The 20,295-nt window shown below is 36.0% G+C and overlaps 1 protein-coding gene across 1 annotated transcript in view; it reads right to left on the bottom strand.

Annotated features, from left to right (window-relative positions):
* Positions 1–20,295, bottom strand: part of MYCBP2 (MYC binding protein 2, E3 ubiquitin protein ligase) — a gene marked incomplete at its 5' end in the record, with an annotated part of 297,134 nt that overhangs the window by 77,756 nt on the left and 199,083 nt on the right. Inside the window, 5 exons of the mRNA XM_019528503.1 lie at positions 3,045–3,170; positions 9,046–9,178; positions 10,041–10,265; positions 17,446–17,586; positions 18,395–18,511. Of these exons, the coding sequence (XP_019384048.1) occupies positions 3,045–3,170; positions 9,046–9,178; positions 10,041–10,265; positions 17,446–17,586; positions 18,395–18,511 (742 nt within the window). The remainder of the gene's footprint in view (positions 1–3,044; positions 3,171–9,045; positions 9,179–10,040; positions 10,266–17,445; positions 17,587–18,394; positions 18,512–20,295) is intronic.

Below are 20,295 nucleotides of genomic sequence, written 5' to 3'. Positions count from 1 at the left end.
AGCTGAGCGGGGGATAGGGCTGGGCAGGGCAACCACAGGGGCTTCTCCTGCTGCTCCCCCGGCCTGGGGAGAGGCAAGCACAGCCAGAGGACCTGCAGCAGAACCTGCAGCCACCTGGCTGTGCCTGCCTCTTCCCGGCCAATCTGAATTACCGAATCTCTCCAAATCTTCCAAAGTCGATTCAGCCGAACTGATTCAGGACAATGATTCAAACCAAATCACTGTCCTCCGAATCAGCCAAATCTGAATAGAATACTTCCCTATTCACACACACCTAATACTTATCTATCTATCTATCTATGGTTTTCATTTTAATCATGGAAGAATGTGGATTTGGGATTTTTTTTTTTTTATATCTGAAAATTTGGGATTTTTTTTTTTAATTGGAGAAAGCCAGGATCCCTGTTGACAATTCAACATTTTCCTAGCAAGAAACGTATTTCTCCTAATAAGCAGACACAGCATCCCTGTACAGCTTCAGTTCTATTCTGCCACTGTTCCCAGCTGACCCTGAAACCCTGCATAACTGCTCCCTGTAGCTGGAGCCCTCTAGGGCAGCAGGGGACACAGGAATGTCCTTACTTGACTTGGGCAAGGGGAAGCCCCAGAGCTGATCCTGACCTGCTCCTGCTGCAGGGAGTCTCTGTGAGGGATGCTGGGTTTGGCTGGGGACACAGAAGGTAGTGGGCGTGCTCCTTTTCCCTGCACCTGTTCTTTCCCCACCTCATGCTTCCAACTAGCTGAGGAGCAGGCTCTATAAGAAGGAACCCACTCCACCCCAACACTGTCCTTTGCTGATGCAGGCACAGGGGGTGTCCTTTCCCTGCTTAGCCATAGAAAGGAGCTGCACAGAGTGCCAGGCTCAGGAAGAGTAGCAGCAGCATGTGGATTCATTGTTCCAGCACCTTCTCCCCAAGACTGACTCAAAAGTTGACTACCTTGTACATTTTTTTCAGGATTCAATCAGCATTCTTGAAGTGTGGCTGACTGAGCTAGGGAAAGTATATTTTAAACAGAAAAAAGTGGTCTCTTAGGGGAAAAAAATAAATACAGAAAGCTTCAGAAAATGCTAAGAAGAGGTAATGATTTCTTACAACATACGCCATCAAAACAGCTACAAACACACAAAACAAGACAGAGACTTCTTCTTCCAATACAGAACTAAGAAATACAGTGAACAAAGCTTAATTTTTTGACTGTGTTGTCAAAAATGCTTTTTACCTCCTAGCCCTCATCTGAAAAGAAAATAGGGACTGGAGAAGTGACAAACTAAATTATGACAACAGACAGATGCATTTGTTCACATTAAACATATATAAATAATGTACACTGATGTAAACAGTCTTCATTAGAACATTAAAAACAACAGAAGTAATGCAAAATGCTTAGATAAAAGCCTTCCCCATTATCTTTCCCTCCTTTTTAAAAACAAAGTTATAGTTACTAAAAACTTCATAAAGGCCAGAGCTAAATTATTTTAGGGCGTGGATAGATGTAACAGATACACTGATACCAAATTATACAGGCATAAGATGTTCCAGTATAACTGTTATGTCTGTTTGCTTATATGGCAGCGTAAGTAAAATGAAACCACATTGCATCTTGAACCCGGTTTAATTCTGGGTTATAGTTACAACAATTTAGTTTTTTTATACTGGTCAGGGAGCAGACAGACGTAATAGTTGCATCAGAACAGATGGTATGCTTTCCCAAGCAGGAAGTCCTCTTCTCCCTTTAAAATTAATATTTACGTCTGTTCACAGCCTCTCTTTAAAAGTGGGCATGCAATCTGAACTAGTGTTAAATAAAAATTATGCAAACAATACTCCTAAAGTATGTGTTGCCTAGACTACATATAATACTAGCATGGTAAAGGTCCCTATTTCAGCAATACTCCCCACTAAGAGCACATAACTTTCCATAAAATCACCTGGTTCAGATAACCTTTTTCATACAAATGAGTGAATAACAGGTACAATTTGTGTTCACTGCAGATAGCCTGTACATCTTTATTTCTCAGTGGAGAAATGAGGCATGCTTCAGAGAGAATATCTGGGTTCCCTCTTCCCCACAACATTAATTAGGTACTTATAAAAATGTCCACTGGACACTTGAAAAATATTTGAAGGATAGCTGGTTATCAGGTATGCTTATTTTAACATCTTTGTTATAGGTAGAAGGTTTATATCATTGTATTATATTTTATATTTATAACCTACCTTAATACAAAAGCTGAGCAGGAATCAATATTTTGAAAAATGCCTGCTGCTAACTACTGACTATAATCAAAATACTGACTCTTATACCTTCTATCAGGTCATCAAATGCAAAAGTGTGTGTGTGTGTGTGTGCGTGTGTGTGTGTGTGTATGTATAAAAATAAACTTGCTTAGATGTTGACAGTGAAATCCTCATGGCTTTCCCCTGAAAACCCTTTTCAAATAGATGATGTCTACACTCCAAATTTGGATTTTGGAGTTATTATTCCTTTCCATGCAATTAATATGCAATTACCATTTTGTATTATAATTACAGTATTTACTTGAGTTACAGGCAACCTCCCAATAATTAGATTATGTACAGGAAAATCTATAAAATTTGCTATATGAGAAAGAGAGAGAGGGAGAGGAGGTAGTGGGGCAGGCAGCAGTTGGGGCTTTGGCCCTAAGCCTGGGTTGGAGCCGGAGCCAGAGCCATATTAAGTAGGGGGTGGGGGACCTGCCTTGTAATTGAGTAAATATATACTTAGTGCTACAGACAGACCCTCAATTTAATGAACCTTTAATATAACTTCAGTAACTTAAGAATTTTTATAATGCAGACATTTAAACATAATTTACTATACTAGTAATTACATAAAATATACTTTTGAGGTAACTCATTTCAATAAAAAATAGGGAGCTGGCTCATTTGGGGTGCACTGGCTGGTGCCTCAAATGGCTTTGATACACTGCAAGAAGATAATGGAAAATAAACAGCAAAAACACATATGCAGAAGTTCTATGCATAAGAATAGGTTTTGAAACACTGAGGGTACAAACTTACCTTTGTTATTTCCCAGGCCATAATCAAATCCTTGCCCGTTACTACAGCTTGTCCCTTTATTGAAAGCTTGTATTGAAAAAGGACTTGGAGGAGGAGTCTGAACATTTTGTTCTAGAAGACCTTGCTCTGTAAAACAAACCATCAGTTCGGAGTTAGAACTTTTTATCATTTACTTCTATTGCAACGTGGAGTCAAAAGACAAAAATACTTTAAAATGAAATTTTTTTTTTCTGGGACAGGCTTGCCAAGTTTGGTACAAAAGGAAAGTATTGGTCTTGTCCCGAAGAGCTTCCTTTCTAAAACACTTAGTACTGTGTGTAGTATTCTCACAGATTGATTTTAAACTCTTGTAACAAGCTGTGCCAATTTACATTACTAAAACAGGAACTAGATTAAACTTTGGATTTCACTACAATGCTTGGACAACAGATCATTTATTATACTTCTCACAACAGTCTAAATAGACTGATAAAGCTTTTGGACTTCCAAGGAAAGAAATACTCTAATGACTCCCTTTCTTAAGCAACCAGTTCTCTCACTCCCACTTGAGAAGCTTAATAATGACAAAGATTATTATTTTAATTATATTTTGTTTAAGCATTTAGACTCCCTGGGGCAGAGACCCATCTCTACTTAAGCACTTGAACTTTGATGCCGTTGAAGAAGGAACCACAAATAAATAAGCATGACTAGTTGTCAGAGAGTATGCAAGCATAGAATTGATACAGCAATCTGTATACTCTGTAGTAACAGTCATTAAATAATTGCACCTTAAGAAGAATAACTGTTTACAGTCAATGCATTTGATGCATTTTGGGAGGGGAAAAACCCCTGAGGCAACACCCCTCCCCCTCTGTCACCACAGCAAGACAAAAATTTCTCATTAATTTGCATACTGTCATAATTTAATGCATCCCACTCACTGTGAAGTTGAAGGTGTCCAGAATTTAAAACATCAAATCCTTAAATATTTGAATCCAGATTACTTAAAAAAAAAAGTGTGGGGAATCAGTTTCTAACTGCTTTAGCTGATATCTACTGGTTGCTAACGTATCTGTGTTGTTTCAATAACATGGCTAATACTTATTAACAATAGGTTCAAAATGTCAACTTCAATTAGTTTTCATCATGCAAGTTACCAACCATTATACTGAGCAGAAAAAATATAACAAATATGCAAAGCCACGTGGATCGCCGTAAGTCATAAACAAATACATAAAGATTAAATAGTAATGAAATGAAGAACAGACACCAATTTAGCTAAATTAGAAACTAGAGATTAGGAAAAGCACTAAAAACAATTGTTAATATAAAATCTTTCAATATTTCAAAAAGAAATCGTAATAAAACACATACATTAAAAAGTCAGTATCCTTTTCATAAAGGAAAGAAACTTGGAAAAAGTTTTTCCTACCTGTCAATTGACCTTCCTTGAATTCTTTTGAATCAGTTTAATGTTTACCCTTTCTACCCGCATTTGTAGGCTCCGCTCCCCCTTTCAACGTAAAAATTCTAGCACTTCCCTTAGGCAATTTTCTTCACAGTCTGAAATATTCCATAGCAGCAGAATGTTTTTTTTCCTGGAAAACTCCCATAAACAACCCACCGCACAGGAAGCAAAGTATCACCCTCCCACCCCCTCACTCATGTATTCTAGACCAAATATCAGATTCCCAAGTCAGTTTTTGGAGTATCGTAGCAGTCAATCAAACAAACAAAACCACCCCAAAAAACAAAGAGAAGAAAGTCTGCCTAATAACTTAATTCACAACTAATACAAGAGTAGTAGGTTACTTATTTAGTAATAATCCGAACTCTAAGTTTAGTTTTAATACTTTATGTTGGAAATGGAAAACAAAAATGTATTTTGTGTTTTTTTTAATTGTAGTAGATAGGGGAAATACAGTTTTGGTCAGACTAAAGCTGGATACAGACATTCGAGAAGCCCGAGGCAGAACCAACCCGAGTTACAAGGTTTTCTGTGAGTGGTACGCTTTAGATAGGCACTGAACAGAACATATTCACCCTTTGGTGGTGGTGGTAGGGCAATCAGACTGGGTTCCTCCATTTTTAAACCAGCCTATGTGCACCAAACTTTTGTTCTGAGTATAGACCAGTTTTGGGCACTGAACTTCTGTTCTGTCACAGGGATAAACCGGGTTTTGATCATTTATACTGGTAACAGTGTAATGTCTGTAACTGGCCTTAGTATCCTACCTAAAGAGTCTACTTGTTAACTGGTCTTTCATATACAGATTTATATTTGAAATACAGAGCACATTTATCAAGTTTTGTTTTAAGATGAACTGCAATAGCAGAAATTCTCTTTCACTGATTGACTCGCAAAGAACACCTAATATGAAGATGACTGGTCTGCATAAATATTTCTAGCTCTGACAGGGCACAAAACACTGAGCTTTAGCAAAACTATGATTATCTTCATTTGTTTTCCCTGGAATTAAAGTTCTTCAACAGCCAGCAATTTACAAACTACTGGAGACTGTTGCTTAATACCACTGGAAAATGCAAATGCCAAGTTTCTTTCAGACAAAATCTAAATTAATTTCTAGCTCTGCTACTTCTAACAGCAACTGCTAAACTCATGCAACAACTGAAATGGAGACAGATTACCGAGATGTCACAGCAAATAATTTTATTTTAGTCATAGCTATTATTTCACGGGTATGAAGATAGCTATGACACCAAACATTTGTACCAGAATTGATCCAGCTCTTGAATTATGCAGGTCTGCTCCAGGTATTGTAAGGCTAAATCTAAGGATAGATTTTGGCTTATTCTGAGTAATCACTATGACTATCAGAAGAAAGAAATTTCCAGACATAACATTTACAGTACACTGAAAATATTTTTGCTTAAAAGTTATGTCCAACTGACATATTCCTCCCTCAATTTCAGGACAACTTGAGATGCCTACTCAGGTATACCATGCCTGTGAACATTACTGAGAAGATTAAATAAGCTTACAGGGAGCAAGAAACCTGTAAAGGAAAAAACAGTAATTTGGTCCAGGGTGATCATCTGAAATCAGATTCAGACTATGGTTAGGTCTTCTACAAAATGACTTAAGTTCTGGATAACTATGGAGCTTTCAGAGTCCATAAATCTTTAACCAATTCCTGAGGTTGGTTAAACGTACTGGGATGTGTAACACAGACACTACTACTAAATTTAAGAGGCTTTAAGACCTGTGTCAACTGGATGCAATGTTAAGATCCCTTTGTCCTCTACTCTCTGCTGCAGTTGTTGAAATTTACCCTTGATATTACAAATGCTTTTGCAGCTACAAGATTTCTGTCTAAAGTCAGTAAGTCTTAACTGAGCATTAGGACATTTTTGATAGCTTACCATAAACTTTAGTGCCTCAGGCACTCATAGTTGAGAGAAGGATCCTTAGATCTTATCTAGTGGAGTAACCTTGATCAGTTGTTTGTCCAGATAGGGAGGCATAAGCAGGTAGGGGGTCACCAAAAGCTTAGCAAACACATTTGACACCGGTTGTAGAATAAAAACTACATCAAATTAGTGCTGCTGCTCTTCATTATACATGACATGCATGACATCATTGAGGGCACTGGCAGACATTTATTTAGTGGTGTGATGGAATCTGTTCCCTGATCCCAACTGCGTGACTGCCAGTGCAGCTCACCATACCATGCTTCCTGCTGTACCGTCTCACCTTGAGTGTGAAGCATCTAGGATTGCAATCCAGAGCTTCATAAACACCAGAAAGTTAAGTGTGCACTGCAGCCCTGCATGGGGCTGCATGCACCCACAGCAGGTTTGTAAGTGCTGGGGAGTGGGGGGAGGAAAGAGAAGGAAATCAGTTGACTCCCCTTGCCTGGCAGATGCAAAAACATGTGCAGGGGGGTTCACAGTCAGTTTCTGCCCTACATTACTACAACCTGACTTTTCAGTTTTACTGTTATAGACAGGTTTATCAGCAAGAAACACCTAAACTGTTACCAGTCCATGTTAAGAAACAAGGTAAAAGCCTCAGAACTTGAAGAACTGCCACTGAAAGGTCAACATATCACATTTTGCCTCAGTGTCCTGGTATGTAGAAAAAAATCATAGCATTAAACTATTTTCAAAACATATCATTAAAGCCAAAGCAGGGTTAATGTTTTATTTTGATGAAAGAATAAGCATTTAACTACCTGAAATTGCCATTTAGAAATGGGAATCAAAGTTCAAGGCACTTCCAGTCACTGATAGTGTCAGAAGTCTAGTATCCACTATCCACTAGAAAATCTAGTACATGATATAGAACACTTCCTTAAAAGAGAGTGAAAAGTTCATGAAGATAAAGAGAAAACTCACAACTGACAGTTTTAATGAGAAAATAGACCGAAGATATGATAAGGAATAAAAGGCTGATGATTCTAAACATATGAGATCTTCAGGTGAATGGGAATAAAGCAGACAGCTTGCCTGAAGCAGCTACCCAGTCTGAAAGGATCTGAACTATGAATAGTGAGACGTTTCTATTGTTGAGGAAGATTATATACCTCTACCTTTAAGGAGCCACAAAGCCTTGAAGAGCTGAAAGAGTTCCTACCAGTTTCATAGAACCAAAGACCACCAAAAATTGGCATACGCATCATTTCTTTGGGGGAATTAAAATTCCATAAACATAATACAATGGTAGATAAATGGAAGTTGAACTGTTATCATCAAAATAAAAAGTTAAAAGGGTTACAAGAAGTTTAAATGCCTATTAGATTTCTGAATAAATTCTTCTGATAAGTGAAAGATAAAAGTTTTCCCAAGAGAAATTAAGTAGAATCCTTAGAGCCAAAGAAAGCCCTAATACTTCTACTTTAAGCATTATGCCCTGCTAAAAAATGATGTTAAGAAGGCAAAACAATAGTAAGCATAATGATAACTTAGGTTAAATAAATGGTACAGTTTCTTTTGTTTACCATGAGTGTTGGGGGCAAGTAAAACTTCCCCCGAACTGAAACTGATATTGAAAAGTACTTTTGTAAGATAGCCAACACATGGCCAGAGACCTCTGTCTAAATCCATCAAGGTTTTAAAATATTTTGACTATAATGCTCTAAAATGTGGTGTATTTATTGCATTTTACAGAAACCAACTTGCTGTCTGAAATTAACTTCTGTGGTTGTTTTGTCATATCAGAACATTTTGCAGAAGACCACTAAGTAGCATTATTGAAGATATTTTTTCATTTTAAAAGCGGAGTTGAAAATTTGTTCGGTTCTTGGCAGGGCACTGTACCGGTTCCAATCCCAGAGCATTAGATGTTAAGCACAAAATAAAAATTCTAGATGTTCTAGAAGAGTGAGGGCTAATATTTTTGGCAAATGTGCCACAAGTTATCCCCACATCTTCCCCAACTGCTACTCCTTTCCCCTTCCTCTGCCTGATCTGCTGTTCTGCTTTCTACTCCCAGTTCTGTGTTCCCTGCCTGATTGATCTATTGCTCTGCTTTCTTCTTCCCCATGCTCCCTGCCTGATTTGCTGTTTTGCTTTCTACCTCCTCCCCTTTCTGCTGCTGTGTTGCCTGTCCCCTTCCCAATCTGCTGTGCGCCAAAAACAGAAGCTGGTCCTACCATGGGCTGGCCATCTACTCTAGAAATGTATTCAATGTCTATTTTTCAGTTGGAGAGAAACGTAGACTGAAGAAAATTGCCTGGGGAAGTATGCTAATAGTTTTTAGAAAATTGACACTCCATCAAATATAGGATGACAAAATAATCATAGCTACAGTTTGCAACTGGTTAAAGAAGACTGAATCTGAAAATGCTTAAATGTTACTTTTGTAAAATCTAAACATGCTTGATGTTGAAGTTTTTCTAGAAATTTAAATTGATTTTTTTCCAATTGAATTATTTTATTAGTTTATACGTTGCCTTTTTCAAACCCTTGAAACTTTCTTCAAACTTTTTGTTCTTTATACTTTGACTTATATTAACATATTTACAGAGTAAATTTTATATAAAACGAAGAAACTTGCCATCTTCATGTCGGAGGTACTGGTTTCCACCTCTGTCTCTAGCTAAGGACCATGCCTCTCCTTCATCACTCTCACAGAACTCTACCATGCTGTTCTTATCCATTTGCACCCATGTACCTTCAGAATTAGTCACCTGATACACACACAAAAAGCAGAGTTTATTGACTTTTCAGATAACCCAGTACTGAGATCCAGCAACATGCTTCAGTATTTGAAACAATATGCTTATTTCCATCTTGACACTAAAAGATACTTGTTTTTGAAATTAAGGCCACAGCTTAGAGTAGAATAAAGACCAATTCCTTTAACGAGAGGTTTAAAATTATAAGTATTTTCAAAGTTTTACACCAGCTTATTCTCAGGGAAAAAAAACAACAATTCAATCTTTGACCATTCAGACCAGACCAAATAAGGTATCATTCAATAATGTGAATGTGGTTTTGGTACCTGAAATAGCAAGGTAATTATACTGTCTAGTTTTATATGGAATATTTGTAAGTTTGCCAAGTGTGCTCCTGACACTGTTTATGAAATAGCATGACACACTACATCCTCAAGCCCATCTCAATAAACCAGCAAAGTAGGATGACTGAATATAGCAACAATGACTGAATACAAAGGAAAAGGATCATTTTATAACTGAGTACACCCCTGGAAAGGATTCCTCCAGCAAAGTAAAATTCACTTTGATCTATATAATCAATAAACAGAATAGGTAAGATTTTGTAATTAATAAACCATACTGTAACAGAATGTAAATGAGTGGAAGTGATTGCAGGATCAGAAAATTCAAGTTTAATATAACCCCAATTAATGAATACTTATCTAAAAAGCAAAAAACAGAATTGCATTAGTAAGTATAACATATACATTGTTCAAAAATTAACATTCGTCACCAGGGTTGGAAAAGCAAACCTTGTACTCTTTTGTTGTGTTTACTACTGTTATAAACTGGTATCTATGAAGACATGAACTGAAGCTACAAGGATCCATACCTCGCCCACTGCCTTGACTCTGTTTCCCAGAACTAACATTCCAATTGGGATACCTCTAAGGTTAGGGCAGCTTCTGATGTTGTGACCAGATGGGCCAGTCTTCACTACCTTGTACACTCCAGGTCCACCTCGAAGTAGTGGCATATCTTGTTCTTGCATCACTGCTTCCTGTGGGCAGTGTGAATTTAAATCTTTGAAAAAGTCATCAGTATTAGACCTAGACTCCTGAAAAATTTAGAAAAATAAAAGCAAAACACAGAAGTTGTTAATAATTCTTTTTGTACACTTACCTAAGAAATATATCCTTCAACTCAGCAACAACTAAATTCTTCATCTAGAAGGCATATGGTTCATAATGCCAGTTTCAGTTTGCAATGGTAAACACAACAATCTAATTATTGGCATATAATATTAACAGATATTTCTGTGAAGTTCTTTTGATATACAAGTATTTTAAAAGTAGTCCACATGTGAGTTTTCATACATACAACCATAAAACCCTACAGGTGACATTATGCTCTTTTCTGAACACCCAGATAACCAGATTTGGTCATCTAAGTCCCCAAAATACAGGTTAGCATTCTACTTCTGGGCATGTATATGCATAAGGCTGCACGCACAGGAAGTGTGTGAACATGAACATAAGTGACATTTTGGGGACTTAGAGAGACGATGTGGATGACCAAATGTAGCTGACTAGACTACCAGAAGGAAATAGAATCCCACCCTTCCTGTCAAGTATTGCTCTCTACCAAGACAGAAAGTCCAAAACATACTAGATCATCTTTTAACATAATAAGAAAAAAAAAGTTAACCCTGGACTAATCTTCTTGGCATGTATAAAGTAGGCTTATCGTTCAATAGTACTATTTGTAGTCAAATTCAGGAAAATGTTGTAAATACTGAATAAAGGTAAAATAATTCTAACTAAAACATGAAGGAGTTGCAGCACTGTGGATACCTGAATGCATATAACTTACTAGTTTGTATTTATTATTTTTCACTCTCATGATAAAAATACTAGGGTGACTTATTTTGGTTAGAACCAAGTACAGATAAAAGACAGACCCAACCCTGAAATGATGCTATAATTCTGAAGAACGTTTATTCCTTGTATGTAAATTCTTGACAAAAAAAATTGGATGGCTGCTAAATGAGGACCGCTGGCATGGCTTCATCACTGGAAATATAGTAAAATTTCCAGCATACAATGGGTAGGAAAATTCTAGCACACATTTGTGTCACAGTAAAACAAACAAGAAGCAATTGAAAGGACTGATGTGCTTTAAAAACAAAATAATGTAAGCTACAAGCAAAGAAGAGGTACAAGTGAAGCTAATTCTTTTATTAATGACAAAATTATTACCCTGGCCCAATGTAAAATTTCAGGGTTTTTTGTTGTTGATTACTGTATATGTAAATAAGGTTGAAGACTTGCTAGAATCCAGGTATCCGAAACTACTGTAGTTGAGATAAGCCAGTTTTTATAGCCAAGGGAATTATTTGGTCAGCAACAAGCCCAGTCAGCGCTGATTCCCTAACCCAAACGAACAGATACCCATTTCTCCTGGCTTAATAGGAGGTGGCCTTTGTTGCCTCTGTATCTGCACGAAGGTGACGTAATTGCTCTTTATCTTGCATATTATGTTTAGATTATTATTAGAAATCAAGCCCTTACACAGTATGAAGTTGATCTGAAAGTAAGGGAATTTTTAAAACAAACTATGGTATTCATGAAGGTAAGCTATTTCAAGAAGAAAAATATCACAATGCTCTGCTTAGTTATTCTTAACTACTTTAAGTTTCTAAATCTTGACATTGCATTATAGTAATGTTGCCTTGTTGCAGAAATTAATCAGTGAAAATTAATGGAATTTTTAAACCTTTAAACAAATATGCAGACAATTATTTGAGAAGAGTTACCAAAGTTCCTATGGAAATAATCCTATCCAATAAGAGACCATGGTTTCACAAATAAATTTACACAAGTATCCAAGTATTTAAGTATTTATAATACTTAGATTTACATAATACAATAAAGTATTTTTTTTACAATTACACCATTTTTGGAAAAGATCAGGAATTACTTAATGCAAATGTCCATCAGTAGTGTTTCTCAACTAATTTTGAGCTATAAAAGCTCACAATATATCATTTTGTTAATCTTATTAAACACTGTAACTGACTGGAGCATCTCACCGAAAAAAGGAAAAGCAAAATTTAGCAGCATACCTCATCTATAAACAGACTATCCTGAGATAGATCCTCTTGTTACTTCTAAATAGGCAACAAGGTCTACATTTTTAATTAGTCTGTAATATTTAAAATACATAATTTTTTAAAGCTGCTGGAAATTCAGTAACCTTCTATTAACATTTTAAACTTATATTTTTTTTCAAATCACAAGTCGATGAACTTGAAGGAACAGATGCAGAATTTTACAGCATAGTATTTGAATTTTAACTATTTCTTGTAAAAATAAAGAGGAATTGGAAGGTTATAGTATGTAAAGTTGTGTCAACGTACATGCTGAAAAACAGGACACAATGTGACAGTTCCTAAGAATTAACTCACCTGGGGGGAAAAAGCTTTGGCAGTCCATGAAAAAAAGTCCAAATCCCTGACTCCTTGGCTAGCATTAAAGACATTCTGAGCAACAAAGTTTAAGAAAGACAAATATCAACAAGGAAAACGGAGTAAGATAACATTGGAAGAAGATACTAGAGATAGTATAATGCAAAAGTTTCTGTATTCTAGCACCAGTATCAAAATGAACAACTGCCTTTCTACAAAAGGGGATGTGTTTTTTAAAATGAGCCACCTGAATTCATCATTCACCATGACAAATCATTTGATAAACAAAAACAGCTTCATATGTCAAAAGCTCTAAATGGATGTAGTGTGTCATGCCATTTACTGAAATTAAGAGCCAGACATTTGTTATAAAGCTTGAGACTTTGTACAAGACAAATCCCATAGTTGTTACAGTGAAACAATATCTGTTCCAGTGCAAGCCAGATTTGTTTTATGATAAGACAGTCTGCTGTTTTTCAAAGATTATTTGATAATGTAGCATGACTAAATGTGGACTGTCAGCCACCAATTCATACCTGGAAAGATTTATAAAATAAGCTTAACAGTGTTGGAAACCAATATACTGTCATACAGTATAACCTCATTAGCCTGCAAACCAAAACAGCACTAAGTTCATGATATCATAAGCAAAAATGTAAGAGTGCTGTAGAGAAAGAATGATTGCTAAATTATCATTTTTACAAAATATACAATACATTTACTACAAGATTGTGGAGTACAATAAACCAAACAAAGTTGTCAAAGAGATTAAATTAATTTTAGTATGCTGAAATCAGTGTCCCATTCAAGGGGAATTAGTGATCTACCATGCTTTTTATTCATAAAGTCATATTTTTCCAGCCCAGGTTTGGGAAGGAAGTAAAATCCTGGACAGCTATATTATAGTTTAGTAAGAAGAAAAGTAAACTGCAAGGTAACAAAATTGAGACAGAAATCTTTATACATTTTTTCTGCATTACAGTCTTACCCTCAATATGGCCATTATTATTCACACTGTAGATTATCATCTCACAATCAACTATCATCTATGGCAAATACTGCATGTTTGCCAAAGTTCTGCTTTGATCAAGTTTTACTAACAATTTACAAACAAAAATTTACTAATTCTACTAACAATTTGAAAAAAAAGAAAAAACAATATGACAACTTATTTAGAATATTGTACTTCCATATATAATTGGAACAGGTAAAATACACGAATGAGGTGGCTGATGTCCTTTTTTTGTTAAAACAGAAAGATGATGAAACAAACACATCAAATTGGCACAAATCTAAGAGGGCAATAAAACCAACATTTGTGCGATTGCCATTTATTTCACAAGTATTCAATTTAGTTCAATATACTGAATTGTAAATAACTTTGCTATTTATCTCGATTTGTTTTATTTGACTATAACGAAATGCAGACTTTCCATACATAAAACAACATCAAAAAAATTTTTTTTCTGGAACTCTTACAGTTTTGCATTGTTACTTTTGTGCTATTAGGAAACGTGAAAAGCAACAAAGATGAAATTATCTGCAGTAAAGAAGCAATGTGGTGGCTGTGAAACACTCAACGTAAAAAAACAAAACAAAACCCTAGTATCTCTCTTTTGTTTTATTTTTGAAACCATGCCTCCCTTTAGCCTATAATATGCTGAATACCAATTTAAATATATTGATTCAAACAGTTTCAAGAAAGAAAATTCTGTCAGTTTAAAAACTATGTTTGCAAACATGCAAGCTTGTTAACAATTAATCCCTTATTTAACCTTTCTTTTTCTTTACAGAAGAAACTGAAAAAAATGCTTTAATTTTAAATACAAAGTTTTTTGTTTTTATTTTAAAGAGCTGAAGGGATTACAACATCAAATCCTCTCATCTGTAGAAAAACAGTTCTTAGCAGAAATCTGCGGATTTTAAATAGCTTAATTCATTTGAATTTTCTGAAGCAGTATATCTTCCCTTTAATTATCATTCAACTATTTTAGTGTGGGTTTCTAGTTAAAGTAAAATTAAAATAAAGTGGTGGGGGGGGGAACCTTTTGGTGCTTCAATGACTATCAAAATTTCTCATAATACAAAGCAAACTTTCCCCCACACTAAAACTCTACCATCTTGACCTGTGATCAGGAATTAAGCTAAATTCTTTTCTTCTTATGCAATGCTACTACAGAGAACATTCAGGAGTCAAAATTATTCCAGCCTAACATTTAAATAATACAGTAAGGATGACTGGGTGTAAATTAGTGTTCTACTTTCTGCTCCACCTGCTGCTCTGCTTTTTGTGCGGTTTGTCCCTTCCCTAATCGGCCACGCATCACAAACAGAGGTTGTCCATGCCACAAGTTGGTCACCCTCGGACTACAGAATGATATTCATGCATAATAGTATCATCCCAAATTCCAAACTAATCATCAGATTGGGACCTTTAACCCTGCACTTCAACTGTCTGTATATATTCCATCCCACCTACTAACCTAGCCCCTTCCTGCTTATTAATCAATTTTTCCCCTTTTAACTGCTAAAGATCTAATAAAAGAGCATTCTGGACTCTAGGAATTCTTGTACACCAAATTTTTGAACAAGTGTGTGTGGATATATACAGACATCATATCCACACACATAATATTTTATCTTTAACAAGACCTTTTTGTGTGGAGTAATCATAACAAAGTAATTTTCATTGTTTTTTTACTCTTTAGTAAATTTACCCTGTAGCAAGGACTGGACACATAACCCACCTACCAACTTAGTTACTCTGAATGGGCACTGTTACAGGGGTGGACCACTAACTGGCAAGGGAATCATTTTGAACTGCTAACAACTAGGAAAGCGAACACAGAACCAGTAAACTGCTTTAACTTACACCAGCATATCATCACTGCTCACTTTGAAGGCAAATTTACTTTGGTGTGGAGTAATTTACACTGGTATAAAGCTAGCATCCTTGTGTCCACTCCACTCCAGAATAAAACGTCAAATCATCTTGAAATAAATGTACTGTGTGTCTACATCCTGTGTCCTGGCTTCTATAACAATTTGTTTAAAAAAATGATAAAATGTAAAGGAAAATGTATGAGAATACCAACACTTCAGACACCTAAAAACTAGCATCACATGGTAACTACAGTTTATTCTACAAGACTTCAGCTGTTGAACTAGTTACTAATGTGGCTATTACCGTTAGTGCAGGATATTGTATCATTTTGTTTTCTGTCATCAAAGTTTTAATGCAACTACTAATTTTCAGCTACTAAGGAAAACAAAACATTAACTCTTTTCTCATCACATCAGCTCAAATGGCAACCAAAACTAGGCTACAAGTCAGGGGTCAGTAACACTTTTGGGCAGAATGCCAAAAACGCCCACAATCTTGACTTGTAAGATGTTGGTGTGCCAAAGGTGGATAGTGGGGGAGCTGCAAGAGGCTCAATCCTTGTTGTGGAAGCATAGCCCCAGCCCTTTTCGTGTTGTTTGCTCTGAGGCATGCATGCCACGCAAGTACCTTTGCGTGCCATGTTCTGTGCAGGGGGGTTGTCTACCCCCTGTTATAAGTTCTTTTTTCCCCCGTAGGAAAGTTTCCAATAATTTTCTTTCTATTATCAATTGCACAAATGTTTCTCTTTTGGATGAAATGTCTGAACAAGATATGATGCACAAAAAGAGAAAAATCACAACACTTAATAAAATATCATTAGATAGTTCTTTGTTGTTCACATTAATTTGCTGACATGCTTATTCTACTACAAATATTTTGTCTTCATATCACGAGATATTATCTCTTTGGAAAGTGAATTTTTTTTCTGAGATGTGAGTGCATACATTCTATCCAAGAAAGAAAATTAATTTGCTATTATGAAGTTGTGTGTGTCCACCTGAAAAATACAGGCAATCAGGAACCTACAATACAAGTGTGTAGAAGATATCGCTTTATAAAATTAAAAATGCACTAGCTTAAATAAGGCAAAGATCTTGACCAAATTTCAGAGATTCTAAATCTGTCTAATTAAACACACCCATCACAACAGCATCCACATGGTTGATGGGTGGGGCAGGAGCATTCTGCTTCCCAGATGCAACAGGTTTTCCAAGATACATCTTATAACGTGAGTTGTAGTGGGAGATACCCAAATAAAAAAGTCTTTTATAAACATATTTTATTGGAAAGATAAAACAGAAAAAAATGTGGCTTTGTTGCAACTGATGGACAGTTTTAGATGTTTGTTCAACACAAGACAGGTTTAAGTTCTAGTGCTTGAAATGACTTTTATGAAATTAGACTGCCAGATATTTTGAAGCAATGTTTTTATTCATATTTTGTGTTGGGAAAGCCTTCAGATTTCTAGAATTTTTTTAGTAATGTTAGGATTTAAATATGAAATCCAGAAATATATCTACTTAGGAAAAACTAAAGAAGTTTATGGTTATTTCCAGTCTGAAACTCATCTTGCAACAACATTTCACTTAAGATGACAAATTGTTTTTGAAAGTATAGTCTTATAGACTATAACATTTTAGCCTTACATGAAAAATAATTTGTAGAGTACATTCTCTCCAATACTACTTTTTTTCCAGTGCATGATTGTATTCATGGTCCCTGAACCATTTCTCTTTTTTTTTAAATGAAAAAATGTTCAGCATAAAGGGCCTTAATCTGTTTACACTCCACCCTCATTACTGAGTAGCCCTCAAGAATTCAAGCATATATAAGGCAATTATTTCCTAATTAAAAAGTGATTCACCTTGAGATTGCCTTAATTAAAGAATGCCTTGTAATGAGGACAGAGTGTACTACTAATATTCTTCAAAGGCACCTTTTACTTACGTCAACAGGGACCAGAAGGCTCTTGCCAAGATGCTGGTTAAAAGAGAGGCACCAGGCTTCACTGTAACCATTCATGTTAGGAACATACTTCTTTATTGTCTCATCATTCAGTCTCAGCCATACACCATCATCATTGTGGATCTATGGGAAACAAGCAACAAAAACGAGCCATGCCCTCCTGTAACTGCTACATGGCCAGCAAAGACTAACAGATTGCAGACCAGGCAAGACAATGGTAGCATGAGAATTAAGCTCTGCACTGTTGTGATAGGAGATAAGGAAAGGTAGGGAAGAGAGTCTGGAGAAACTCAAAGCAACAAAAGAATGCTAAAGCAGTATGAAAGATACATCTCAAGAAGCTGAGTTTGAAAATTTATATCAGATGGTTAAAAAGAATTTCCTTTAGATTTAAAAAAATATCAATCATTAAAGCCAGATCTTTCCTCATAAAAAACTTGGTTCTCCCTACCTTTCATTATTTTTGTTTTATTACCACTGTCTTCATCACTTGTAAAAGTATCTGCTACATATGGAGTTATAAGAAAGAAGATACATGCACATTTACTCTAAAATGATGAAGTCTTTCAGAAATGTGAATGACAGGTGCATGATACTACTATCTACAATTTCCAACTTTTAAAGTAGTGCTTAATGATTAAACGTTAGAACATCCAGTCCCTCGAGATAAAATAGGAAATGATTCATGAAATGAATTCTAATGTAACTATCTCCTTTCTTCATACAACAGTCCTAAGATTTGTTTCACAAGTTTTAAAGTGAGTGAAAAAAATTAGAAAAATAATACCAAGAAAAACTGGCAAAACTCTAAAGGCATAGATGCTTAAATTATAAATAAGGCAACATCTAAACATGAAAATTAGACTGATCATTTACATGGATTAATTTTACAACTTCATCCCTGTTTCAACATAAGTTTCTTATGTATTACCTCGTCAATAAAAGTGATGGATCCATTGACTTTCACTATGCCTATTTGCTCACTCTGAAGGGAAGGGTGGCTACGGATACGAAGCCCTGCACTGTCCTTGGCCACAAATTTGCGAACCTAAGAGAAGCAAAGGAAGACAGTAAGGCAGAAAACAATTGGAACAGGGTACTCAAGAGTATGAAGAAACAGATTTAACAGATTCTGAGATGCTACAGTGATAAGATGGCAGTCTTAGAGTTACAGTTTGTTGCTAGTTTCCCATGGTTGTTGCATCACATTTTCTTTCGGTTTATAAAACATTAATGTTTTAAAAATGCTATGGCAAAACTTTTGTTCAACTCAGTATCTGAAAAGAACTCTCTTACATGAATATGGCAACATTAGATTTCTATTAAATGGTATCATCAGAGTTCTTTAAGTTGCATGTCAGGCAAAGTTGTCTACTGTTTTTAAGGTAATGAACTGCGATAACTGTACAGCCTAGGATCACTGGTTCCCATTTGGTGCAACACCACAGAGCACTACTGAAAGCATTCTCTCTTGCTGGCTATTTGAAGAGGACTGGGATATTAGCTACATTAGATTAGATATGTTTAGGTACATACCTGATTAGATACATGAGATATGTTCAGCTATACAATGTTTCAAACGCCCATTTGAAGACAACTGAAGGTGACATTGTTCTTCATTTATCTGCAGCATACTAACTCAGCAACTTCTCCCTTCAAGTTTACATTAGATCTTCCTTACTGCTGTTCTGATTTGAAAATTGTTCCTTTGCATGCAACTATTCACTGCCCTTCTCCTATTCTACCCAATTACCAGATTCCTTTCCTAAACAAAGACCTTGAAGGCTACTGGTTCGAGACATGCAGGAAGTCAAGGGAGGTTGTGTAATTTTTACTCTTGCAGCCCATCTTTCAAAACTAACAGTTTTTTACTAAACCTTCCACAAAAAGCTGACATGAAAATATAGATTTTTTTTCAACTGACCTTTAAGAACAGATACATGGGGGGGGGGGGGGAATCAGATAAATACAGCTATTTAGGCCATTTGACATAAATGCTCTTTTTAAAGAAAAAAATCATTCCCTAAAAGAATTCATGTTTTTTACTACAGTTTTCACTGGAATGTGTTTTCACAGAAAAAGTAACACTAAAACGTTATTTATATTTGTTTTGTAAGTTTAATTTACTTAAAAACTGACTGTATTTCAGCTTGGACACAGATTTGTTGCCAAATCTATGGAAACTAACATGCTAAGATAACCTATTAAAAGCTGATTCATGAAGTATTTGTGTGATTCATACAATGGATAAGTAATAATGGAGGGTAGGGAAAGTAGTACGACATGTAATCTATGACAGGTTTAACTACAGCTTACAGATATACAGCTGATTGGATGGATAGTCCACATCCCCCATCAGACAATTACTGGTCTGATGTCACCTAGTAATGGATTTAAGTAGATGAGACTCAGGCCTCCTGACAGATTATCCTGAAGAAACTACACTACAGTAAAGATAACAGTTCCACACCTACCGCTCTACTCAAGACACAACTTGAATGCTCTGTTAGTGTCTTTTCTCACAGTGTAACCCTTATACATAATATTATAATCTAATGGTTGAACCACAGAATCACAGAAGTAGGGCCGGAAGGGACCTTGTAGATCTTTAAGTCCGACCCCCCACTGGGTGGAAGAAAAACTGGGCTTAAATGACTCCAGCCAGGTAGGCATCAAGCCTCTTCTTAAAGATCCCCAGGGTAGGAGCCAGCACCACTTCCCTTGGAAGTTGGTTCCGGCTCCTAGCTGCCCTAACTGTGAAGTAGTTCTTGTGGATGTCTAATATAAACCTACTCTCCAATAATTTGTGTCCATTATTCCTTGTCATGCCAG

Source organism: Crocodylus porosus, unplaced genomic scaffold, assembly GCF_001723895.1.
Source record: "Crocodylus porosus isolate Cpor-Errol unplaced genomic scaffold, CroPor_comp1, whole genome shotgun sequence".
In the NCBI taxonomy this organism is placed as follows: domain Eukaryota; kingdom Metazoa; phylum Chordata; order Crocodylia; family Crocodylidae; genus Crocodylus; species Crocodylus porosus.
Note: the sequence above shows the minus strand (reverse complement) of the source record. Positions and strands in the feature narration are given on the sequence as shown.